Source organism: Rissa tridactyla, chromosome 8 (genome assembly GCF_028500815.1).
Source record: "Rissa tridactyla isolate bRisTri1 chromosome 8, bRisTri1.patW.cur.20221130, whole genome shotgun sequence".
NCBI classification, from domain to species: domain Eukaryota; kingdom Metazoa; phylum Chordata; class Aves; order Charadriiformes; family Laridae; genus Rissa; species Rissa tridactyla.
This window is the reverse complement of record NC_071473.1, coordinates 39,565,337-39,592,332: the sequence shown is the minus strand read 5'-3', so window position 1 is coordinate 39,592,332 and position 26,996 is coordinate 39,565,337. Positions and strand designations below refer to the sequence as shown.

The following is a 26,996-nucleotide window of genomic DNA, read 5'->3' as shown; positions in this document are numbered from 1 at the left end:
GTGATAAAAGCACTTTCTCATCTCGTAGACTGAAAAATAAGCAATGCATATTATATTTAAAGATTTTGTGAAATGAAACACCGTAGCTTAAGAGACCCACCCATCTTTCCAATGTCATGCACAGGTGGCTATCTATACCCGGATGCTGGTCAGTCACCGGTAGTCAGTACTTCTTGTTCCTCCCCAAGCAGGGCACTGGCTCTCTTATCTCCAACGCACCCGTGTGCGCTGACACCCCTCCATCACCTCCTTGCCAGCAGTCGCACACCTTGCTCTCCACAACAGCCTCCGAATAAGAAAGACCCTGAAGTGGCTTCCAACCCAGTGAAGTATCACAATGTCACCACGCTACCAGCCAGGCCAGCTGCAGCATTCATACTGGTATTAGCAGCAGCTTCAGATTTAAAGCTCCCTGATCACTGCATATAGAGCAATCCATAAACTCCAGGCATGTTTTCGGTCCTTACAGCGACAGGACCGAACCTATGCCCCAGACTTCCAGACAAAGTCTGAGAGGCCAGCTCTGGACTCAACTGCACACGCACTTCTAGCACAGCTGGGTCTTCCATGGAGACATTCAAATGAATTTCCCCTTCCATAAAACGGGTTACAGAATGTTAAAGCAAAAAATTAGTACAAAATGTTTATTAATTGCTAAGCATTCAATAGATTAAATAGGTAAATTCTTTTGTTCTTCAAAGGCATTATTATCCTAAAAATTACTATCATGAAGAAAAAGATTGTCTAATAACAAAGTCCAATTAAACTGAATGAAGTGTCCCCAGTAAACACCAGCAAGCACGCCATAATTACTTCAGCACAGCAGCAGCCCCTAGCGGCACACCGATACTGCCTCAGCTACGGCCTTCCAGGCCTGGAACAACCTACCAGCTTGGAAATCAGAATCCTACATGTAAGGTACTGTAATCCTGCTTAATTGCCAATATATTAAGTTTTCCACTTTACATCTTTCAGTATGTTTTTTGAATATGTACTTTTGTTCTTCCATAACTAAAATTCAGGCAAAAGCTGTCCCACCTGTTGTGGGGAAGGTGCAAGCCCAACAGTAACTACACACTGCTAAACCCTTTCAGCAGGTGACATGACTGAGCACCCATTTATTGAGGGGGAACTGGAGAAATAAAGAAACAGGATGTTATTTGTATTGTCTTTCCAACCTGAGCACCTATGCAGCAGAAAGCTGACCAAGAGTATCATTATATACACTTCTGCTTCCTTAAGGATGCTGTGGAAGAACCACACGACAAGTACCCTCTGCAGTTTACACTGAGTTACAGCTTGAGATGAAGTAGTAGGCAACGCACTGAACTAATCAGCAGAAACTGCATTTTCTTTGTAGGAAAGAGAAGAAACTGGAGTTATCCATGTTACTCTATTGCTATTTTTTCAGGTAGTTCAATCACTCCATTACACCCAATTCTGAAGATAGCGGGCAGAGCAGCAAGGCGTTTTCAGGGAAGGATTCTTAGCTTCAGAGTTAATTTTCTTCCTACAACCTCGAGAAAGGCAGAAGATTCTTAGATATCTTTCAAAAAGTCAGTTACACCAGGATCAGAGCTACACACATGCATTCACAGATGGATGAAAACCCAACAAGAGACGAGATGGATTTGAAATGGGCAAGGAAAAGTGCATACTTTGAGTCAGGTGAAGGACACTTTAAAACATCTTACCTCTACTTGGCTGTTTTTATTACATTGTAAATAAAACCAATTTCCCAAAGGCTACACCAAAAAAGATTCTGGAATCAATTGAAAGGAAAAACTAACAAAATACAAAACCAGCATCAGATTTGTTGACATAGTGTACAGCCCTACAACCACGACAGCTTAGAAGTTTAACGCACACAAATCACAGAACCAGGGTTTCTTAGAATAAAATTACACGTTTATTGTTCACATTTGAAATAATGCGGTTCCTGACTGAACCATTGAAAGTCCTAATGCATTTGTAAACTGAGTATCACTATAAAACAATTTAAAATGCCATGTAAAATAATATCATGTATGCGTGTGTTTCATTTCATGGTTTCTCAGCATAATCACTTTGTCTATTTACAAATATATAAAGATTTTGCACTTTAAGTCATCTGAAATATCAAAGAGGTATTTTCAAATCACACAACTTAATAAATATAGAACCTGTTTTGTTAAAAATCTACAGTATACTGTACATTCAAGTTGAGGCAAAAGAAGTTTTAATGCCAGTTACACTTGAGACATAAATGAATGTTTCCAATAATTAAACCATTTCTAAAAGTGCTATTTCTGCCTGTGACGAAAGGTAACATTAGGATCCAATATTTCGTTACAGTCAAAGTTTCAGACCATTGCTTCATTCACAGACTCAGAGCTTGTGTTACTAGAAAAATATCAAAGCTTTTATATATTTTTTAAATTATCTTCTTTCAAGAGTTGCAAGAAAGAGAGGCAAAAAATGGTCTAAAAAATAAAAGCCATGTGCACGCACATACACACACACGCCACAATTCAGATCACCACATAATTCTCTAGAAGAATGATCAAACTCACAGCATTCTCTTTCACTTGAGAATGATAGCTTTATGAACTAATCTCTAACAAAAACCCCAGCAGGCAACCCTAGGAAGTCTAAGGCAGTTGTTCTATGTGCAAGTTTCTACATAGCAGAGTGCCAACTCCGGAGCCTTCCCACGACTTTGTGCATTACTCTGTTTCTTCTTTGTCACTTTCCACCCACTGATTTGGCTTGCTATCTCCAGCAGCTTTTTTCGATGCAGCACTGGAACCAGGAAAAAGAGAATTTTACAATGCAAATAAATTATGCTTCAGATAGAATAACAATATTGTTTTTATGATACAATGTTTAATATGTTTTGCTACATACCAATCATAAGTCTTAGATTAGGCTTTCTGTAAGTTATCACAACTTAGTCTTTGTGCTCTACGTAGAGTTTAGCACTATAAAAATAACCATCTGCGACATCATTTCAGATACCTGTTACGTATAATATACTGAGATGTCTGGCAAGGTTCTGCTGAAACAGGACCACTCAACATGCAGTGAGGTTTTCTTTGCTGAGATGTAGATTTCACTAATCGATTGTCTTGGTCAGAACCTAAGAGATATATATTTCATCAGTTAAACTACAATGCAACTGAGAACATTTGAAGGACTTGCTTCTTTACATCTTTTGCTTTAAGAAACCCACACCAAACGTCTTACAGCATGTCTATAATAATAAACCTTTTGTTATAGCTCTGTGATAAAAATTTATAGGTACACTTAATGCTATTGAATGAAATTATGTTAAAATTAGGATTCTAAATTTGAAAATGAGGCATTTACATACACAATCACTGCTGCAAGTAATCATATTGAAGTCGAGTATAAATTCACTCAAATGTAAAGTTTCTCACTTTACAATTGATAAAGCTTTTTTACTCCTTAAGTAAAAACCTCTCCAGCATGCATATATAGCAATTAACACCAATAATAGAACTTGCAAACTTGCCAGAGTATAGGAAAGAAAATTAAAAGCAGTAAGTTAGATGCCTTAGCATTTATATGAGCTTAACCACCAGTGAAGTCAATACAAAGACACAGCCAAACTTGGCAGGGCCAAGTCAAACCCCACTAACTCTTCCTCACATTTAGATTTCAAAGCTTTCATATGAAGTGGAAAAGAACAGGATGATTCTGTATTCTACAGTATTCATCACAGCACTACAGAATTAAGAGCTTTTGGACAAGCGTTGTGAAAAAGGAAAATTTAACATGAAAACAGTTTTAATGATAACCTGTGGAGAAATATCCAAACAGAGTATCATCCTCTGTGTGGCAGACATATTTTTGTTTTTATTACTGTTATCCAGTAGCTTAATATTAGGATATATAAGATTGAAGAATGCCATTTAGAAGAGAAAATATGTCATTAATACACATCCAGAAACACTAGAATTTGGGAAAAGGCAATTACAAATCAAAAGCTTCTGTGTGCAATGAATGTTAAGCAGATATCAAATTGCTCACAGATCACCAAATCATGTCATTCTTCATGAGCAACCGCCAATCTCAATTCTGTTCCTAAAAGTTTTCCTGCTGTGGAAGGTCATTTCATTTCACACCTACAGAAGCACTACAGGAATTGCACAGAGGAGAAACAAGGAGAACGCAGAACACAAGGCAGGCTACTTTATCTAACAAGAATACAAATACAAGCTATCTTTACTTGCCAGGTGTTTCAGACTTATCTTTAAATGTTGGCTGCCACAACAAGAATCTATTTAACAGAGATTGTTGTTACTTCCCCCACCCCATCCCTTGTTTTTGTCTCACCCCACCCCCTTAGAAAGTACTGAAGACTCAGTGAAGATCAAAACACTGCACATGCACATTCAGGCATGAAGGGATGGGAAATAAACTTACCAACTTGAAAGAAAAAAATCATAGAAGAAAGGAAGTAAAAAATACTTTCAATAAAAACAATACTATACGTCATATATTTTCATTATCTTTTCTGAATAAGTTATTCCTTTATGAAGATTTTAATCTTAAAATTCAATTGTTTAATACTCAACTTTATTTTCATTATCATTATGCTCTTTTCACTTTTTCTTTTTCCAAAGGATTCTTTTTTTACTGAATATGTATGTGTATGCACATTTAATATTACCTCCTCTCAAATAATTAATGCTGCCATCTCTACACTATGATGCTCCTGTTCGAAAACTTGTTTCTGATCTATACAGATCTCCATAGGCCATGATTTCTTCAACTGCCTTAGCAATTAATATGCTCACATATAATTTAATTTAATTTAGTAATTCTAAGAGTTTCCCGTTCTCAACAGCTGTGCTGTCAGGTACTTGACATTCACCAGATTACTTCACAAATATAAATTAATTATATAAGTAACTATTAGGGAGGGAGTTATCACAACTCCCTTTTTAAAAGGAGATTTTGAACTATCAGTTGCCATGACAGGTAGACGCATACAGATATCTGGTAAAATTTGTCTCGGGAAATTTTGGGGTTTTAATAGTTTTGTTCATATTTGCATCTTCTAGTTGAAAGTGGGAAAGAGAAACACATTACAAGAATGTAATTTGAACAAAATACTTGCTTCCTAAGAAGGCACTTGGAGTTGTCACATTTTCAGAGTGCTTGTAATCAGTAGACATACTTAAGAACTGTTGCTTCAGCCATGCTCCTCTATCTTCTTCAAATGCCTTTCTCTAGGAAAAGAAATGACAGTTTACACATATGACCACAGGATCAAACTTCGTTCACATTAGATTGATGCTATTCTACCTAAGAAAGCAAAAGTCCATGTCCATGTAATTAAGGAGAGCCAGCAATTTAACACAGAATTAAAGCCATGTGAGCAAGCTTTTGAATCCAACAAGGATTAGCTGAGGAGGTATTTATTTACAAGCCCAAGCTCATGGTTTGTTTCAGAGAAGTCTGACTAATCCTTTCATTTTACTGTTCTCCACTCCAGTGACACAATCTCCTACCTCTGCCTCCCATGCTACCCTTCTCCCTCAGTGTGGCACCTCTTGGAGGTAGCCCTCATTTCTGGGCAGCTGCCAATAAGGATTACTGCTTAAACCTTAACCCTGAGCCTTCTCCTAAACAGATAAAAGCGACATTGAAAATAGCACTGATTACTTCCATCCAAAACTGGGGCAGAAAGAAAGGGGTTGTTTGACTTTCCCATCACTCTGAGCACAGAAAAGGAAAATAATGGCTAAAAGACAATCTCCAAAAGATCCAATGGCTCTCGAATCAAGCAACAAGCTATTTCATCTCCAAAACCCATCAGTGAAACTGGACGTCCTTCCCCATTATATAAAAATATTTCTACTATGTCAGTAGAAAATAGAGCAAGCCAAACTCCAATGCAAACTTCGACAAACACCTACAAAGCTTACAGCATCCCTTTTCATGCTTAAGCATTTCAACAAGCAGAAGCACGGGTAATTATGCTTATACCGCAATGTTCCAGAAATGTTCAGGACTAACAGTTATCATTTATTATCACTCAAGACTTTTAAAGCCGAATTCAAGGTCCAACATGAAATTCACAAACTCATTAAAATGCAAATAAAATTAGATTAAAAAGTTGAAGAATACCTATCTATATGTAGTGATCTTTGTCGTTATTTGTCGCAGTGTGACCTACTGTGCCAGTATCTCAAGTAAAATCTAAAGTATTTTATGTTCCTTATAATAAATTTTACAGCATAAGAAAAAATCAGCTGTTTTGTCAGACAAGTTGTCCATCTAGCTCAGTCATCTGTCTCCATCATGACTTCCCTTCCCTGCTAAACTTGTCCCTGCAAAGGACACATACGCTAGAGCTCATTTAGAGACACGTCTACCCTGACTGCCTTCCAGTATGCGTGCTTACTGGCCAGCCTAACTACGAGAACAGAACAGATAATGGCTCTACTAAGGGGAAGGCAGCAATTACTTTGGGTTTCTGCAATAGTCATTGGTATTCACAAAAGGTTAGGAATCGAGTACCCTTGAGAATTCAATCCTGCAGCTCAATCTGACCAAAATTTGCACAGGGCTTGCTGTTGTAGGAAACCAAACTTAAGCAACATCTAATAAAGGATTTAGTGAAAAATTGGACCGATTTTTGGAATTACTTAGATATTTCAAAAGCTGAAACGGTCATTCCAGTTGCAGCAACTGTATTTTCCAATACACACAAAAAAACTCTTTTTTTTGAAAAGCCAACAGAAGGATCCCCTACTATGACCAAAGATACGTTTCATACGGTATGAGAATGATCTTTCTCTATAGATGTTAGCAAAAAAAGATATTGTTGGATGGCTGCACTTTAGCATATATAACAGTAAAACTACTTAACAACCGTAACTCATCTTCCATAGGAGTTCCCTTTTCTAACACCTTTCCACTTTTCGAATACCTCAAGTCCTAATCTAATAGCAGCTTCTGTAAAACTTCTTCGTTCCTTCTCAAAATTCTTTTTTTGTTCTCGAAATAGTGTCCATTCTTCCTGAAGACGCTCTCTTTCTTCCAACAAATAGCAGTCCTGTAGTAATAGAGTGGTGTCATCGTCACACGGAGACATAAGCTGCTGCTGCAGATATAAAGCAACAAAAGACACAAACATTAATTTGTGAGTGACTGTTGAGAGGTGCAGTATTTCCACAGGTTCAGTTTTATCAGAAAAATGGTTGAAGTTTAATATGGAAACAACGTAGTAAGTATCAAGTCGGTGGCTGATGAGGTCAGAGTTTCAGATGGCAAGCAAAACGTCCTTGTTCAGGCAGCTGACTACATCAGCACTCCTCACCTTTGTTTATTCCCCAAAATTATTCCTACCAGGATTACAAACTCATTAAATTACTAACCAACTTACTAGTATACCTGTACTTGGACCAACCATTAAAATACTTTATTTAAAAAGCATTATCAAAAAATGGGGAAAGGCTCAGAGGTGAGAAAAGCATCACATTAGAGAACAAAAAAAACTTAGATTCAGTTGAGAAAAATAAGAAAAATAAAAGCGTACTACCTGTAAGAGCTGTTGCTGGGTTTTGATCATTTCTTTACATTGCTGAATCTCTAACTCTAGCTTTTCAGTTTGCAGCTCATGGTCTTCTCTTGAAATGACATCTTTTTCATTCAAAGCTCCTGAATGTACACGTGACACTAAGGGGGGGGGGGGGAAAAGCTACTTAGAAACAAAACAAAAAAATCTCTCACATCAAGGACTCATAGCAAGAGCAAAAGGTTTTGCTGTATTTGTCTCATCCTGAAAGACAGATACACAGTGTATTCAAAAGCACTTTTATCAGAGACAAAAGATCCAGAATTGGTGCTACACATGTAATTATGCATAAAATCCGGTTCAGGAAAAAAAAAAGGCGATGAAAACATAGCTGTTTCACATTCCCTAAAGTAAACCAAGCATCTGCACTGCAATACAACTGTCACACAAAAAACCCCCACTTGTTTCAGCAGTTATTTAAATGAAAAAAATCAAGACAACCGAAGGCTTCTTTTCACTGACATACTGTTAGCCTGTTCTTCTGAGCCCATTTTTGAAGGGCTTGTGTGTTCATAAAAATATGACAGTAACTATATTTATCACAGACATAAAAAGAAAGCCTTTTCCTTCAAGTCCTGTGAAGGAGAAACAGAGGTAACAGAACATTGTGTGCATATTTTCATCCCAGTAAGGGAATGAATTAGAGAGAAATAAAATGTATTTTGTATAATTACAATCACTGTGATAGCTACACATGAAATTAAATAAAGCAATATGTAATTAGCAAAGTTGTGATCTCCTGATGCCAGTGTTAGAAAATTATACGAGTCCTGAAGGACGAGACTATGGTCATCTCTATAAATCCAGAAAACAAAAAAGTGACTCCAAGAAAACAGCAAATACTTAAAACATTTTTCCTGATGCTTACAACTATTTCTTCAGTTAGTTACACCAAATCAAGTATTACTCAGAACAAGTGTTCCTAAAATTCTTTCTATGATATAAACATATTCTCATAGACCATCTGCTCTTTTATTCGCAACTGCATGCGTGACCTTCTCAGCCTTATTTTTGACTGCAAAGATCCCTGCGGTAGCAGCAGCATTTGCTTGCATGGGAAAATAATACTAGGAAAGAATTTTATATATTTTTAGCTGTCTTTTAATGCTGTTTAACAGCTGGAAATGAGGAGAGTCCAGCACCATACCATCAGCCAGTTCACTCTAGAATGCTACAAGCAGCCTCAGAGGTATAGATGCAGCAAGCCTAGACTCTTGAGAAGGATTTACATATTCATTCATTCAATTTCTTCAAGTTGTTACATCTGCATTACTTGAAAATCTCAAAAAGGTGAGGAAAGGCAACAAATACTACTACATTGAAAGCATATGCTTTCAAAAGAAAAATAATTATTTCTTCAAAAAGTTGTTTACTTTGTCAAACTATAATCATGTACTTTCTCACGATAACAGGCTTTGTATGCAATTGCTTCCCTAACTACCTACTATTAAAACTCACAGGGAAAAATGCCAATCACAAGCCCTTTCAGGAAGTCTGCCAGGTGACAATTCCTTCCATTTTAGCTTTCTTTTATCTTAGACAGTGAGTAAAGTAAAACCTAAAAGCATACCAAGTGGAATTATCAGTAGCATTTTGTATTAACGTGTAATACAGTTAAACATCACCTTGGTTATCCAGCTTCTCAACATGATTTTTCAACATTCTCCATTGTTTTCTAATGCTGTTGGTAAGCTGCTCTCGCACAGTTTCACAAGACAGTTCCCACATATTCTCTTTATTTAACTCTCCGATATCTTCCTCCAGGTCTGACAGCACCTGTTGAAGCAGAAACAAAAGTCTGCTGCAAGCCACCCCACCACGCCAAATACATGTGTTTGTTTATTTAAATATGTATATAGGTTTAGTTTACTGAAGAGAAGGAAACCCCTTACATACAGGGAAGATTTTTACATGCAGGGAAATTTGTCAGGGAGTTCAGTTCCCTGATGGCCTGATGCTGAAGAGACAGAAGTCACCTTGCAGTGCCCAGAACTCCACCACAGAGAGAGTGTAGCAAGACTCACTCTCACACATCTTCAAGCTAGAAAAGCTCAGACTGCTGAGTTCTGCTGTCAAACATACGCAGTAGCTGCCCTTTAACTCACTATGCAGCATGAACAGGATTTAAGACAAATATTTTCTCTTGTTAAGAATTAAGTAATTTATTCCTGCCTTATTTTTCTCCATGATAACAAAAACCCCACAATACACTGAAGGTACAGTGGAACTAGCACTATACTATGGTTCAAACATCAAACCTGAATACTATCTGGAAGATATAAAAGTCTAAATGGTCAAGAGAAGACTAGACCAGGACAATTGAGTAGATTTAAATTGAAAAGCTACAGCTGTTTGAATATCTGGCATGAATACTCCACTCTTCTCAAGCATCTAAACCATTCTATACAGCCCTCTTTATGAAAAAGTAGAGAAGGAAAGTCAGATGGGAAGTACAAAACCAAGAAGTTCAAAGGCATCAAAGTAATTAATTTACATATACAGTAAGCTCTTTGTTTCAAACCTGGATCACAGGAGATCTTAAGGAGTAAAACAACAGCTAAAAAAAAAAAAAAAGCAGGTTTTTGGTTTGGGGTGGGGTTTTTTTTGCTTTTTATTTATTTTTTTTTAAAAGAGTTTTATCTCACTTCAAAAAGAAACCTCTTAATCCTTTACTTATATTCATATATGTTAACACAATGAAAGTCCAGTCTGGAGTAGGCCTCTGGATAGTGCTATGCTAATATGACAGTCTGGCTGGTTTCATGGCTGTTACTTTGAGATGGGAAGCAAAGTGATAAGTGATGCTACAACATCACTAGCTGCCACACTCCAAGGTGTATGTTTCCTTTTATGAATCAATACGAAATAGCTTTTCTAAGTAGAAATTTAATGTTTGAGGGGTTTTTTTGATTCTGCAAGGAATTGAATAAGAGTTTAGATTTCATACCAAAATGTTAAGAGAGTCACAAACAAGCATGAACTATCAGATGCAATGTTTTAAAGTAGAAATATATTTTCAGATATTCACAAAATAAACCAGTACTTCTAAATAAAAAATTAATCCATGCAAAACGCACATTGTGTTTTTACCTATTTTATTATAAATATAATTTTATTACAATAGAATAAAATTATAAAGAGATAATTATTTTATTTTAACTATAATAAATTATTAATAATTTTCTGCAAAATCATATTTTTGTCAACATTTTTCCTGTTTATATTAATTTGACAAATGCAAAAAACCTAAGCAATATTCCTATCATGACAAAAAATATCCCCAATTCTAGAATGGCATGAAATTAGAGAAGGCATGAAATAGATTCGATGGGGAAAAAACCAAACCGAAACAAAAAAAACCCAACAAACCAAAAATCCTACATCACCCTACACAACCCGGCTGAAACACCTCCACTTGAGACTTGCAGCTAGTAAGTACTTCTATTTTATTCAACTACTAGAAATTACTATTGTCTGTAACTAGTTGTTCTGCTTAATTTGGTTAATTAGTACTATTAGAAGACGGCTAATCAGAAGTTTCATTGCAGGTTCTTAATATTTTCTTAGTAGTCTATGAATGCTACAATAGTAAAGAAATACTTGTCTAATCACCCAAGAACGGTGAATTTCAGAGCAGTAAATCTCAATTTTTCCGCAAGTTCATTTCAATGCACAAGTTCATAAAGACCCCATTCCACAGCTGGATTCTCATCAGTGTACTCAAGTTTGTGCCAAATCCTCCTGGCCTCACTGGAATCCTAAAAGCCAAAGGACCATTTATAGAACTGGCAACCAATTACGTTTTATACTATAAATTATATCCAACAGCCATTACTGAAGATCAACTTCTTGTTGCCAAGCTGTAGTAAGAATTAGATCTACTAATTTCCTACATGATGAACTTTTAAGTTAACACACTGCATATTACTGACTACTTCACTAAATACACATAGGAGTCATTCTGTGTAGTAGAGGGGGCAAGTCATCCAGTGAAGTTAAGAAGAGTTTATTTACATCTTACAAAGTACTGGCCAGAGTCTCTAGTGTTGTTCTACACAGCGCATTCTGGGGCTGGACAAATGCACCTGAAATGGCTCAGAAATAAAGGAAGCAGAAGGGCAACTTCAGCAGGACAGCAGACCTTCTGAAATGGCAAGTACTAGATTCCACAGAAACAGCACACACTGCGAGGCTCCATCTACGCATATTCTTACGTCCCAATGTGTACTATTCACTGTAATAGAAAATGCTTCATACTTTGTTCTGTAGAGTACCCTTAATCTCCTATTACTGGTACACCAATCTTGAATGCTTCCTAGAATCTAGCCTTTATGAATGTTTTCTGTATTTCAACTCTTTCTTATGCTCAGGGACATTCTTATTGCTAAATGAAAGCTCAGTTAACGTTCTAGATTATTCCCCGCTTCACTCTGACATCAAAAGAGAACTGCAACTTCCAGCAGGGAATCAGCAAAATGAATAAACAAACTCTGGATAAAACAACAAATATGCAGTGTACTGTTTCACAAAAATAAAATATCCTGTGAAAACAAAGAAATACTTAAAACCTGGAAGTAAACAAACAAAAAAACCTCACAAACCATTTTACTTGGAAATCAATCATTGTCCTTGAACATAACAGCAGCCCTGTAAAAGGAACTAACAGCTACTCTAACCCATGTTTTATAGGGGCACATCCTAATTACATTTCCTCCACCCCCATGGATTGCATGGGAAGCCTGTTTTTTTGCATAAGCACCTTGAAAGCTTGCATCAACATCTTAGTATGGAAGGCAGACAAAACCCAAAATGCATTGTTACATAGAATTACATACAGGTAGCTACTGCATTTAAAATTCATTCAAATTATACTTTCAAGCTTTCCATTGACTGACTAGGAAGAATAGACTGGGTATTGTTCTCAGACAGTAGAACATTTAAACATGGATGGATTTCAAGCACAGCACAGGATGTGCAATCCACTGCCAAGTCTCACATGAAGTTTTCTTTTTTTAAATGATCAAATTACTCCAGCACTATACCAAACTACCACACAGTTTTAATTTTAACTGAAGAATACTTACTGGCCCATCTTCAGACCTTTCTTTAGGTTTCTGTTTCTGTGGTGGGAGAAGTGAAATAATCTCTTTCTTCATTTGCTGAAGAACTTTTTTCAGCTCAGCATTTTCCACTAAAAGCTGTTTTTGGCGTTGCTCGTAATCACTTAACAGAACTTTGTACATTTCTTCTTCATTTCTGGAAGAAGAAATCTTACAGTAACAACATAACAGCCATAATATATGCTTCAATTAATGTTGTTCTAAGACAACTACCTGGCTTCTGTCTTATCAGTCCTCCATGCACCTCTCTTCCCATCAGCTCTACCAACATAATTTAGAACTTCCATAGCTACAAACGAAAAGGATATTTCAAAGCGTGAAACAACATGCAAATATATAAATATTCAGATGACATCACATTTACATGTAGTTATTGTCAAGAGACCACAGTACCCAAACATCCCCCTCAATCTTTAGAGCCATATGAAATCACATTGCCCTGCTTAAAGTAAGAATAAGATAGTCAAGGAAATAAGATAATTTTCATGTTTGCAAACTAATGGAGGGATGTGTTCTCATCCTATCTTATCTTTTTTATGCATTTCTTAATGACACCTTCATCCCTATTTCAACCTTTGTATCAATGGTGTATCAACTCTAACCTCTCTTCTGGCAATAATGCCAGTTTTACCTGCAGTTTACAGTAAGCAACTTCCTGATGTTTCACAAGGTGTTCCTCAAAACAAAGAAACTCTGTCCATGTCTGAGGGGGAAAAAAAAAAAAAAAAAAAAAAAGAAAAAAAATCACACCCACCCACCCCCAACAAAACCAACACATCAATACAGATTATTGGTCCAAGCTCAATTCTAGTTAGCTAACAAGCAAACAGTAACTAGATTTAAAACCCAGTTATTTTGACCTCACTGATATTTAAACTAGTACTAGCCAACTCCAGTCAAGAACATGTTGCAAGTAAGTTTTGCTGACCTCTGGGTGAGATTTCTAGAGATTACTGAGCTGATACCTAAAGACTTTCTGCAGCCAAAATAGGTGTTCCTGCTACACCTGATTTGGCTTACCCATAAGCACTTTCAGAAAACTAAATCAGCAGAAAACCAACTTGGCAACAACATGAATAGTTTTCTTCTGGTTTATTAACTAACCAACTCCCTAAAATACAACATGCACTAGAATTGGCAAACAACTGAGTGTTCTGGGAGTGGTGGACATAATACAGTGCTTATGACACTATCCAAAGTCTTCTGATGGTAGCAGTAGCAAGAAAGTGGAGGAGAGACAGCTCTAGCTTAGGAACAGATTCCAAATAATTCTCCTTAGTAAAAAATGCTCATTTTGTAAAGATCTCCATCTGGTTTGTGCTTGGCAAACAATCTTATGGAACAAAATATAAAAGTTTATTAGCCTTACACAGTCAGCTGACATGAAATATTACACCTTTTTTGTAACATTCTAGCATCTAAATAAAAAAATCTACAAGGAGGGCCATATTGACTTTAAAGACACCCAGAACGAAATTTAAGTGTTTTTATCATACACAATGTGCTATTTTGCTGTAGTAAAATTCAGAGCTACTTACCTATCTTTTTGTCCTTTTTATTCATGACTAACTGATGTAAGCGTTCCTTTAATTTGTTATATTCTCTCTCTTTCCTCTTCATATCATGATTGTACTGCGTAGCTCTACTTGAAATTATGTTCTGCAACTTCTGTACCTAAAAGCAACCCCACAAAAACTGTGTTTTTTCAATTAAAGCATAAACACGTAAATTTCTTCAGAAAATTAAAACACATGAAGCAAAATGACACTTCTACTAAACTGTATTTGTGGTGAGAGGAAGTGAAAACAGTAATCAGGAGAACTCTCCCAACCCACGGATTCTGACCTCAGACTTATCTCAGGGGATTTAATTTATTTTCTGCAGAAACCAACATATTGTAGTAGTATAGTTCCTCTGAAGTACAACTAAACTCATGTTCTGGCAATTCATGTAGCCTTCTTTATTGCCTTTATTGAACAGAGAAAGACATTTTTGGTTTCAGTAACTAATGTTCAGGATCTAGTTTTAGTCTAAAGTATGCCTGTTAGGTTTACACTAAAAAAATAATAAACTCCTCTTCTTTTGGGCAGCAGGATGCTGGAAGACAGACTATTCCATTTAATCTAAAAGAACATTAAGACATATCATAAAGCACATTCTTGGCCTGTACTATCAATACCTGTGGTTGGGGTTTTTTTTAATAGCCTGATTTAACCTTAGAAACATACAGCATATTCAATATTTTAAGATGGAACATTAGGCTGTTCACTATATACAGATAGTGCTGTGATTGTTAACTGTATGAATGTTTATGAACACAGAGAACACTCACAAAAACTTAGGAGCCATGTAAAGTACAGGGCGGGGGGTAAGGAGCACACCGGAAACAAGTCCCAAACTAAGCAGAGCCAAAGTGTTTTCTGATCTTCATTCTTTCAAGACTCACAAGTTAATGAGATTGCGTCCCCTCACCTCCCTTCTTTTTGATCTTTTGCTCTCCTCTACAATGTAACCAAAAAAAGAAAAGCTTCTATACACAAACACTTGAAAGACTGCCTGAATCCTGTTGCCCCCTCCTGCTTCTTGATATTTTTAAACATTCTAAGATAAAGCAACATATTATTGAATATCTATGTAAGGATGTGTTACTCTACAAGACAACTCACTTCATCCTTTTCATTTTTAAGTAACTGGTGCAAATTTCTGTTCTTGCTTTGCAGTTGTCTGTCTCTTTCCTGAAGTCCAACTATTTCCCTTTTAGATAATTCCAACTGTTCCTAGAAGAAATGTTGATAGCTCAGTATCAATAAGAATTAATAGCAAAGGATTAAAAAAAAAAAACAAAACAAAACACAAAACAACAAACCATGCAAATCAAACTGCCAAACCACCCCACTTAGGCTAAGTTTGCCTATATATTTGATCTCTGATGCTTTGGGCATGATCTTGCATTCTCAGTGACAAGTTAGTTCTGTTTTCTGGAGCAAGAAGTATGATTCTCCAGTACAAGAAACACTCCTGCTCAAAAGAAACAAAAACCCGGCTTGGTATTTAACAGATATTATCTTACACAGTTACTACTTATTACAGTTATTACAGTCAGGACTCTGTAAGCATATTTACACTGTTAGAGTGAGACAGATACTAAGCAACCTGTATGAATTTGGGACTACAGTTTTACTGAAATGTTTCTGTTAAATAAGCAAGGGAACAATTAACACAGATACGCAGACTGTGACCACAGCAAAGCAAATGGGACATTTCACATATACAGAGTAAGGCTAGACAGATGATCTCATAATAACAGATTATGCAAAACCAGTACTTTAATAATCTTTTTCCACAAATGAGACTCAAACAAACCTGAAATTGCCAACTTAAGTGACAGAGTCAAACACTAGATACAAGCTCTTTTTCTTCGTATGTGTAGCGAGTTACAAATGCTTAGAGAATTTAAGCAACAAGAACTTCCAGCAAACCACATTGGAATATAGGTAATACAATAGTGGAACCTAAGAGGATTGCTGCATGGTATGTCAAAGAATTTACATGAGAAACCTTACAAGCTGACAGCTAAATTAAATGCCCTGGCATTGAAGTAGTACTAAGTTTTTCTCCCCTCACCTTAAAGCCATTTGTCCAGGGAAAGTAACTGGAGTGTTCTGGAACCTAACATTATATAGCGTTTGTACTAAAATGAGTGCAGTTACACATGATCACACGATTTATAATGCCACATCTAAATGCTTCTACATGGATGACTTATCTCAGAAGAAGGACTACTACGGTTTTGAGTATCTACAGCAGCATTTGTCAAGGAGATAGTGCTGGCCTACCCTAGTGAAAAGCAAACCTAAAAGGCTATGAATCATGTATTGAAATAATATTTTTTTTTAATTTTTATTTTCTTGACAGAATCAAGGGAAAGACACCACTCTTCTAATATAACTGCATATACAAGTATTCATGAAGTAGCACAGGTTGTGAACTTCCAACATACCAGCTACTTCATAGTGGTTGGCCTTGTGCATGTATTTATCCTGTGATAAAACAAAGCTTAATAACTTCAGTTTTGACAACAGCTTCTGAGCAGTTCTTACAAAAAGACTTTCTAATCGGCTATCCAAGGAATCCAACAACAACAGAAAAGAAACAACCAACAAAAACTCCAACATGGAAAAGGTACAGATATAGAGAAAGACTGACAATAACCCTATGACACACACTGGAAGTGCTACCTACACTTTTTACAGGTTACAATTGTATTGGGACTTTGTCTTTTAGAGCTGCGCATAGCCTTTTAAGTGATACTGAATGATACGAGGTGTTTAACATTTTTCGTTCACAGCATGCATTAACACTTCCAGTCGAAACTTTCAACTAGAAAAAGACTTCAAAAAAATCCAAAATGCACATAAAACTACAACTGCAGATTAGTACTGTGGAGAAAACCAAAAAAAGCACTCACTGTTAAGCATGTACAGTATCTATTAAATGTAAGTGCAGAATAATATTGGTGGAATTATCTTGGTTTCTACCTTTAATTTAGCATAGCAGTTCTGTAAGTGGTCCATATCACTACTCAGTTTCAGATGTTGCACTTCTACTTCTTCCTGAGCTCGAAGGTTCTTGTGCTGCCGTACAAGCAATTCATTCATGCAATTTATGATAGATATTAAATTTAATTCTTTTCCTTTGGACTCCGCATAAATAGAAGGAAACCCCAACGTTGTCAGTTCCTGGCAAAAAAATAAGGAGGGGGAAAATAAGTAACTGGATCAATCTCTCACAATTCTCCAAAAGAGAGAAACAATCAGGTGGGGGGCAGGAGATGGGGGGGGCGGGGAAGGGGGGGGGAATCCTATTCCCCATCAACTTTGGCTTCTGAGCATTGATTTAATATCACCTTCACACAACCTCCAATAAACAAGATCTGGCTTACCCTATTGAGATAGGATATACTCTGCTCAAAATTCTCTTCTGTGCAGAAGGCACTGAAAAAGCTGTGCATGTTTTTGGATGAAGGCAGTGGCAAGCGTAGCACTTGTGAGTTCATGCTTGGGGCAGACATCTTTTTTTCTGAGGTATATTGAAAAATATTTTTGCTATCTAAAAGTTAAAAGCATAAAGAAACAAATCAGGGATAACAGTTTAGGACACACCATATACCAAAAAAAAAATATCAAATCCCTAACTATTCAAATTAGCATTAACAGAAATTTACAATTCTAGAGTTTCAAATTTCATCTAGAATGACATACATTAAATAATTCACAATAAAAAAAAAAAGGATAAGCTTACATTGAAGACTTAAAGACTCAATAACATTTTAAGGTACTATATCTTTCAAATTTTACTCATGCTGCAATTTACTCTTCCACTAGGTAGATGTGGGCAAGAAACATTTACTCATTTAATAAATTTGTAATCAATTTACAAGGCAAAAGAACAGTGAACAAGTAAAGAAATCTCTGAAAATGCAAGATATTATGAAAAGTGTGATTAAAAAGTCTTAGAACCTTTATAAACATGTGAAAGGACAATATTTTACAGTAGCATTTCTGTGCTGACTTAATCCAAAATAAAGCACTGTATGTACTACATATTATTTAATATTTTGCTTAATTAGGCAAATGTGCCAGGCACTAAAATCCAGTCTCTCTCTCTTTAGCAGCTATAACATCACTGGTAAAGTTAGCGAATCCACTAAATTCAAAATATTACTGATTTACCTGATGATAGCACTGGCACAGTAATAGTCTTCCAATCTCCCATAGCAACAAAGACAGGCAGGGTACCTGAGCAACTGGTTCAGCAGTGAAGTATTTAGTACAATTGCCGGCAATGTGCGTTACGTAGGCATCTCCTAAAATAGCAAGAGCATTTTAGATTAACAATAGCAGTTAATACAGCTAGAAGATTAAAGCAGACACAGGAGAGTGACTATTGGACTTGAGCCACATGAAATTTCTCTACTTTACACAGCATTTAGAACATAGTAAGTGCGGCAAATATTATGCTGTAAAAATGATGCAGCTATCTGTATTTAGTTAGCCTTAAACTTAACTAAGTCTTGTAAACCATTAACTAAAGCTAAAATGCCACGCACACATGAAAATAAGAGACTCACACTGCAGATAACTGGTTGTTTCTGTTGATGTACATCAGAGAAAATGCAGCAAGCCAAATATTAAATATTTTCTTGTAATATAACCAGGAAGCAGTTATTATTAAGATAAACTTATGTGAAGTTTTAACATAAATCTGAATGGGATTATTACTTAAAAAGATGGATAATAAAAACTCTAGAGAAGATATATTGGCAGAGAGAGTGCAAAGGAACTTCTCTAACGAACATTTAGCCGTTTAAATTTAACTTACACACACACACAGAATGGTTTGGGTTGGAATGGACCTTAAAGATCATGTAGTTCCAACCCCCCTGCCATGGGCAGGGACACCTCCCACTAGACCAGGCTGCTCAAAGCCCCATCCAGCCTGGCCTGGAACACTTCCAGGGATGGGGCATTGACAGCTTCCCTGGGCAACCTGTTCCAGTGCCTCACCACCCTGACAGGAAAGAGTTTCTTCCTGATATCCAATCTAAATCTACCCTCTTTCAGTTTGAGGTCATTACCCTGTGTCCTGTCATAACACTCCCTGATAAAGACTTATATATTTAGTAATATTGCCTTTCCCTGGCAATTGCTTGCTTCTTTGCAGAATCTCTAAAATTGTTAAAGAAAACAAATAGGAGAAGCCTTGCCCTATTGGCACAGCCACTCAGTACAGCATTGGCCCTCTGGAAACCAAAGGAAAGTCACACACTCATAAGAAAGACCAAACCCATTGTGCCCTCACCCTACCTCCAGCGCTCAGTATGAAGGCACGTAATAGCATTAGAGTTAACCACACTGCTGGAAACTTAAAATCTAGCTCGGACGCTTAAGATTTGGAGAGCGTAACCTGTCAGCTGTTACGTGAACAATGCCAGTTCAGCGAAACAAACTTTCCACCTCACGGAAGAGGCAGCCCCCTTGTTTCAATGAACACTTTGGAACAAAGTCTCAAGTCAGTTTTAGATGGACTCTGTAGACTTTTGGAGCACAAAGGTGTTTTCCTCTAAACTCCTCCCACTCCACTAATGTTCCAATAAGCACACTCTGGATAAGCAATTCTAAGTTTCTGACACCAAACCCTTGTATTTTTATCACTGTGGAAAAAGCTACCATTTGGGGGGACAAAAGAAGGTAAGGGAGAGGGAAGGGAAGTGTGCTCTGTTATCCGTAAGGTCTCTTCGGAACACAGAGACACTAAGAATCCTTATCAACGTTTCAAAGCGCAGAACACAGTGCCCAAAGTAACACCAAGTCTTTAAGAGATCATACTGTTGCGCAGCGATATTATGGAATGCTCAGCACTAGAAAATAAAATATCCAGCTTGATGAATATTTCTTCAGGTTCATAAATTTACTTGGGGAAAAAAAAAAAAAAAAAAAAGGTGTACAGTTATTCTTCATCTGAGCTGAAAGCTTGCAGCAACTACTAAAGTACATGTAAGACAGCAAGAAAACAGTCAAAGCAACAATCTAGTGGCTGTTCTTGTTTAAAAAATGGGGTTTTCTGACCATATTCATTAATGTGCATTTTTCAATTTTTTTTCCACCCCATGAAACCAAAATGTCCAGAAATGAACAAAGTGAAGGTCCAGATTCTAAAGACAAGAACTGACTTCCTAGTAGAAATCTGCAAGGAAATCTTTCTTTTTTGCCCACCCATCCAAAACAATTGTGCTTTTGAAAACGGAATTCAAAGTCAAGCTAAGGATTAAGAGGACACACTTCTTACATGTTAATTTCCTTTCTGTTGGATCCATCAGATAGAGAAACGTGCAAATATAGGGGAAAAAAGAAGGCAAATTGAGCTACAAGTATATTCTCATTACTGGCATTGCAATCTGGCATTCTAATAGGTGTTTCAAAAGATTGCTAGGAAACTCAAGACACACAAACTCCATTAAGGACCGCTGGAAAGTCCACAAAAATACTACTCATGTTTCAGATATGCTGTTACTTCCAAGCAAACTGGCTTTTATTCTTTAAAAGGTTGCATACCCATTATAAGATCTTATCACCCGAATTCCCTCAACCAACCCACAGGTGTCTCTACACTGACAATACTATTCTGACACAGCATCTATCACCTCAAACAATGTTTGACTGGAAGCAGAAACAGGACTAGTCCAGGTGTGGCAATGCAATGTTTCTCTAAATTTGAGCCCTGCAAGCCGCATGCAGATTAATTCAGTGCAAATGCTTTATCAAGGCTACTCTCTTACTCTCTAGTTGCACACTGTTTTTAGGTACACCAACAAGAGGGCACAAAGAAAATTAACACACAAAATCAGCCTCATAAGGATGCCTAGTGAAGACAGAGAAAGCAAGAACACATAGCCAGTACAACAACATCCAGGTAATGCAACTATATTCATCTCATATTATCTATCTTGAAAGCTCTACAGTCTTTTGTCTTTAAAAGACTACCTGCAGTACACTGCACACTGTTTAATATATCAGATTAAAATCCACCTTCAGCAATTTCAAGATTTGTAAAGTGCCAAACTCAAGAACTTCTTTTGACTGTTAAACCATTACCTGAGGTATCTTAAATTGTTATGTGTCATCAAACAAGTGCAGTCGCTTTGAAGCAGTAATCATTTCAGAGTGGTCAGCATTTTGTACTTGAATCATCTGTACATACTATGTTTAGAATTAAACTCAGATGTGCAAAACGAGACAATCCCATGTCAGCTGCAAATGGAAATGCTACAAGCCTTTAGTCCCATGCTGAGATCATCTCATCAGTTCCACGTGGCTCCTACTGCCAGTTCAAGACCTTATCCACGACTTCTAAAGCTATCTAGCAATTAAGATCCATCAGATGCATTTCCTTCCCAGTCTAGTCAGTTCCTCTGGAGCAACACGGCTCAAAATAGCCTCACTGAACTATGCAAGAGCTAAAGATGAATGTTCCTGATTAAGGCAATGTGGATGCAAAATTAATTTAGATACACCGTATTCAGAAGGGACTCTTCACCTTCAGTATGCTACAACACTCTCTTTAACCACCATAACATACCAGGGAATGTATTACAGAGAGGAGGGAAATGTGTAACTCCAAAGCAGTATTTTGTATAATTACAGAAGAATAATAAAATAATACATAAGACTGAATAGTACTTTAAGGATCTCCCTAGGCTATCCTAGTTAACACATAAAGGCTTTAACCAAACAAAAATAGTGGAAAGGTTTTGTGGGTTTGTGGTTCTCCCCCTCTGCCCTTTCCCCCTCAAATCCTGCTTGGGAAAACATGCAGTAGGAAGAAAAAAAAAAAAGAAAAAAAAAAATCATATTTTGATGTTTCGCTGGGTCTGACTGAGGGTGGCACAGAAAATGAACACTGAACAGCCAAAACTGCTTTAACTACTTAATGATTTTCTTTCTGTGGCCATTCTCTGTACACAGGGATTTGTTGTAGCCACTTTACCAACAGGTTCGATAACTTCCCCAGAAACCTGTAACGAGCCAATGCTCGCCAGATGAAATTCTGCAATTGGCAGTGTCACTTTCTGTCCCAAGCAAGAAATTCCTGGGGTGGACAAGACCGAGGTGGATTGTCAAAAAATGAGCCTCTGGGACCCAATTTCACATGCATGAATACAATGGCAGAGCCATCTCACTGCAACTAAAAATCTAAAAGTGAAACAAAAAATCCCAAACACCCCCCCCAAAAAAAATAAACAACAGAGAGCTTGATTAATATCAAGGAAGCAGTAATCAAACCAAGGCATTGAAGTGCTTGTTGGAACCGGAGAAGTACAAAAAAAACCGCCATGAACTTAAAAAAAGACATCGTGGTAATAACATACCAGAATTTGATTCTTAGAAATGCACATGGAGAATTTTGACAAAAATCTACAGGAAGAGTTCCACAAACTCCTAGATGATTCATTAACAAATACACCTTTCTTTCAAGAACAAGTTTAGGATAAACTTCAAAAATGGTACATTTTACAAACACAGAAAGCTTACAGGAGCTGTTCTTAAAATTATTGGTTTGCATCTTGGGGGACAAGGAGGGATTGACAATGCATGTGCTAAAATTCAAGATAGAAATCTGATTAAGTGAGCCTGAGTTCAGACCATAACACAACTCGAAGATCACAAGCACTAAGAAGTAGGATTATAAACTTTACACAATGCAGCATACTTAGAATTTCTTAACATCATGCTTAAACTTGAAAAGGAGTAGTCATAACTGTGTTTGTAAAGCTCACTCGGACAATCAGAAGAGAATCGCTTGTCACAGCACTGTGATCATATTACACCATCTGGTCGTCTCTAACCTCCACAGGGTGTGACACAAATGGGAAATGCAGTATCTGGTAACTCAGAAAACTTTTCCCCTTTGCCAGGGTAGTGAGGATAGGGAAAGGCAATTTTTGGAGAGGTGGTTTCTACCTGCCCCCAGTATTGCAGTATCTCGGAAAAAAGTTTTAAAAGGCAGTATCAACCAGAAATTGTCAGATAAATATTCCTTCTCTGTATATTTCAAATACTACTGCAAGTTATGACATGTATATATTTCAACTTGTAAAACTGGAGGGTGGGTAGTTAGCATTTGCTTCAAGGGCAATAGGATTCCTTCTACTAAAACTACATCCCAAAAGGAACCGTGAACCTGCTTAAAGCTTTTACATTTGTCTAGTAATCCACAGATGCCACACAGATGGCTTTTATCCGGATAGACACAAAGACACATCAGTCTATGTAAATTTAGGGTACGCTCCAATCATGACATTGTATGTTGACAAATATACTCCTGATGTCATAAGGCATATACTTGTTTTAATTCATGTAATCACCATGAAAGTCCATGCATTTCCTCCCTAGAGTTTTGACACTTATTCTCTCTCTACAGCTGTTTTAATAACACAGTTTACAATTAGTACTAAAATATGCAAATCATATCCAGTGGTAACTGTACAGTTGAAAGAATTCCTTCCTCTAAAATTTAATATTGTAATTTTAATTATGGTCTTGCAATCAAAGCAGACCCTAGATTTCTCTTCAGACATTTATAAGATTGTGACAATTTAGTCGTTATTCTACTAACTGCAAAACAGGGGTGGGGGAATCCTGCCACTTATCCACATTCTATGGGAACTTTAAGTAATGTCAGATTTCCAGCCAAACTTCTCAGTATTCTCAAAAGTAAGATGAAAATGCAAGTCAAACCACCCAGTCTGCAGGTATTAAGTCTACACTTCATTCTGAGCATATCATACCCCAAAAATCTAAACTACATTTCTCCATTCAATTTTACTTAAAAAACAAGCAAACAGACAAAAAAATAATCAAGAGTTTTAAGAAAACAAATGTTTATTTGATCTTCTCAACATGTATAACCACACAAGAATACAACCTCACATCTGATAAAATTCAATGTTCGATGACTATTCTGCCACGGTCTTTACCTCAAACACTCAGGTTACAAGGAATATAATCTGATCTACTATCTCAAGATTCAACTACACCTTTTACATACACAGATGACTGAAATTCTGTTAATGCAATCACTGAAAAAATTGAAACACATGGAAATGTTTCATCTGACTCCCAAATCCCTACCTCATTTTGAACTAACATTATGGATCTTCACATTAGCGTTTTCCTATTGCTAAACAATAGCACCATTTTTGTTAATCTTCAAAATTGTATTCCTCTTACTACATATAGCTAGAACAGAACATTCTGCTACCAAACCTACCCACGTCACAGATACCCAAAGGAAAACCTCAGGAGCTGTCTTCTGCAGTTCCTCCTCCTTTTCCTGAGATCAGCTTTAGCCAAACTTTACAGCTTGACTGTCTCTGCAAGCAGACAACTTGGAGGGGGGGAGAGAGAGAAAAAAAAAAAGAACAAACGAAACCACAATCTTACTCATTCCTGAAGTTGGTAATATTTACTGTGCAGAGCCAGAACTAGTATTCCAGATCTCAGAAATGATGAAACTCAGAAGTTTCAAGTAGCATATAACCTGTAAGTTAATACTTAGAATGGAAGAATGGTAACTGTAACTAATTTCTCGGAAGACTGCCATGAAATTCAAGGAATGGTTCTCCTGTAAATTCTAGGTTTCTATCGAGCATAACAGAAGTGTCACAGACCAGACATAGTAATTACGAACAGGACTGCTGAAATAGCAGTATACCTTCTGTGGAAGGAAGGAACAGTAACAAGCCTGCCACAGTGCTCTGGGAGAGGGAATGAGTCAACATACCTGCACAAGACAGCGTAACTGCATTTCCAAAAAGCTTTTCACAAGGTTTCCTACCAAAAGCTCTTAAACTAAGATGTCAGGGGATTTATTAACGACCTATTGTATAGATGGGGAAGGGCAAAGTGCAGGAATAAGTTTAATAAGGGTGAGGAGAGGCTATGAAAGTATACCATATGAAAGTCCCAAAGAGACAAAATTTAGAGTCCCAGAGGGGGCTGTGCAGGCATGTGTATTGTTCAGTAAATTTAAAAAGGTGATGAGCAGGTATGTGAGAAAGCTCACGTAAGGTACAGAGTTATTCTGAAAAATAAGCACCCAGAGTGAACGACAAGAACTGCAGAAGGTTGTCCTTATATGAAGCAGACGGATGATAAAAATCAGCAGTTGAAATTCCATGTTCATAAATGCAAACTAACACAATGGAAAAGACAACTCTGCTACCTACTTAAAACAACAGCCTCTAGTTAGGTATTATCATGCAGGAAGAGATCCCAGGGTCACTATGATTAGTCTTCTGGAAGTAACAGCTCACAGGCAGTTAACAGAACATTGGAGCAGAGGACAGAAAAGAGATCATCATAACGTCTCTGTATGAACTCTAAGCTTCTTCAGCTTAAATATCACACACAGGTACAACCTTCCCTGTATAAAAGACAGAACAGACCTGAAAATGGTACAAGAAGGTCGACCAACATTTTCATACAAGAAACTAATAAGCTATGATTTTTCAGCTAGAAGACAAAACTGCTAAAGAAATAGGACATATGTACAGAAAATCATTATTCATTGCTTCTTTTAACACAACAGTTATGCAGAATGAAATGAAACGTTCAGCACAAAAGCTGGAAAACAAGAACATTGGTTTTTTCCCATATAAAACATGGTTAACTTGCAGACTCACATCACAATGAGGTGCTGTGAATGCTAAATATATAAACTGGCTCCAATTCATTGAAAAACGTCCATCAGCAGCTATTAAATTTAAAAAGAGAGATACAACCTCTGCTCAGAAATCCTTCAGCTCCAGACTGCAGTATACTGGGAGGATACACAGATAAAAGCATCACTGGACAACCAACCTATACTTATGATCTTTTCCTTAGTATCTGCTGCCAGTCACTTCCAGAGACAACATATTGACCCCAATGAGCCTGGTGTTACCCTCTCCTATGCTCTCTCCAGTCCAAATAATAACTCATTTTAGTACCACAGCTTTCCCCCAGAAAAAAAAAACAGAAAGAACATCTTCCCCACAAGTATTTATAATCTGAAATCTCCATCAATGGTATCAAATAATTTCTCTAGGTCTCCTTTCTAAGCTCACTATTCAAATTTACCCAGTACGTTCACGTTTTACTTCGCATGCCTCCTATTTGAAGTCATTGCCCTGAAATTCCTGTCATACCTTTGTAGCATATGGAGCCCTGTGTAACTATTCCATTGACAGCACAGAAAGCAGCAGAGTGTTCTACATAAATAGGGGATGCAGTAATACTACAAGCTGATCATGCAGTATGATTTGATCTTCAAATTGAAGTAGGCTTTGCTGCAAATGAAGACAAAAATATTTTTAAATAAAATAAATAAAAAAAAAAAAGCCAAAAATCCTTTATGGAACCTCTACTCTTACATCACGTGAAGCCGAGCAGTCACAAATTCACTGACTCAGGAGAAGGCTTTACGGCTCTCACCTCTTCGAGCATCCAACGCTTGTAGCTTCACAGAGATCAACAAAACGCTGGGCCTTCCAGTGGGGGAGTGCGGGGGAAGCAGCCAGCAAAGCCAAGCCGCTAACCCAGCTCTCCCTCGTCCCTGCGGATCAGGCGGAGAAGGAGCACGTGTCAAGATCCACAACATCGCCGGGGCCAGAACGGTTTCCCCCCGCACGCAGCCCTCCCCCGGAACACCGTTCCCCTCGGCCGGGCTCCCACACCCGCGGCGGG

General features: G+C 37.2%; 1 protein-coding gene across 1 annotated transcript; it reads right to left on the bottom strand.

Annotated features, from left to right (window-relative positions):
• Nucleotides 1–2,705: 2,705 nt before the first annotated feature.
• On the bottom strand, nt 2,706–26,857 carry SSX2IP (SSX family member 2 interacting protein). The gene is made up of 14 exons (XM_054212568.1): nt 26,745–26,857; nt 18,444–18,577; nt 17,654–17,820; nt 17,250–17,450; nt 15,378–15,488; nt 14,250–14,385; nt 12,925–13,000; nt 12,676–12,847; nt 9,217–9,367; nt 7,556–7,692; nt 6,944–7,117; nt 5,126–5,237; nt 2,998–3,118; nt 2,706–2,781 (listed from the first exon to the last, which is right to left on the bottom strand). Exons 2-14 carry the CDS (start codon nt 18,484–18,486, stop codon nt 2,706–2,708), a joined length of 1,677 nt encoding a protein of 558 aa, XP_054068543.1. The 5' UTR covers nt 18,487–18,577; nt 26,745–26,857.
• Between the last annotated feature and the right edge of the window lie 139 nt (nt 26,858–26,996).

Coding starts and splice junctions, on each gene's coding strand:
- SSX2IP (XM_054212568.1), bottom strand. CDS start 18,486: ATGGGAGATTGGAAGACTATTACTGTGCCAGTGCTATCATCAG. Junction 7,693..9,216: donor TGAGAAGCTGGATAACCAAG/GTGATGTTTAAC, acceptor CCCCCCCCTTAG/TGTCACGTGTACATTCAGGA. Junction 7,118..7,555: donor CCCAGCAACAGCTCTTACAG/GTAGTACGCTTT, acceptor TTATATCTGCAG/CAGCAGCTTATGTCTCCGTG.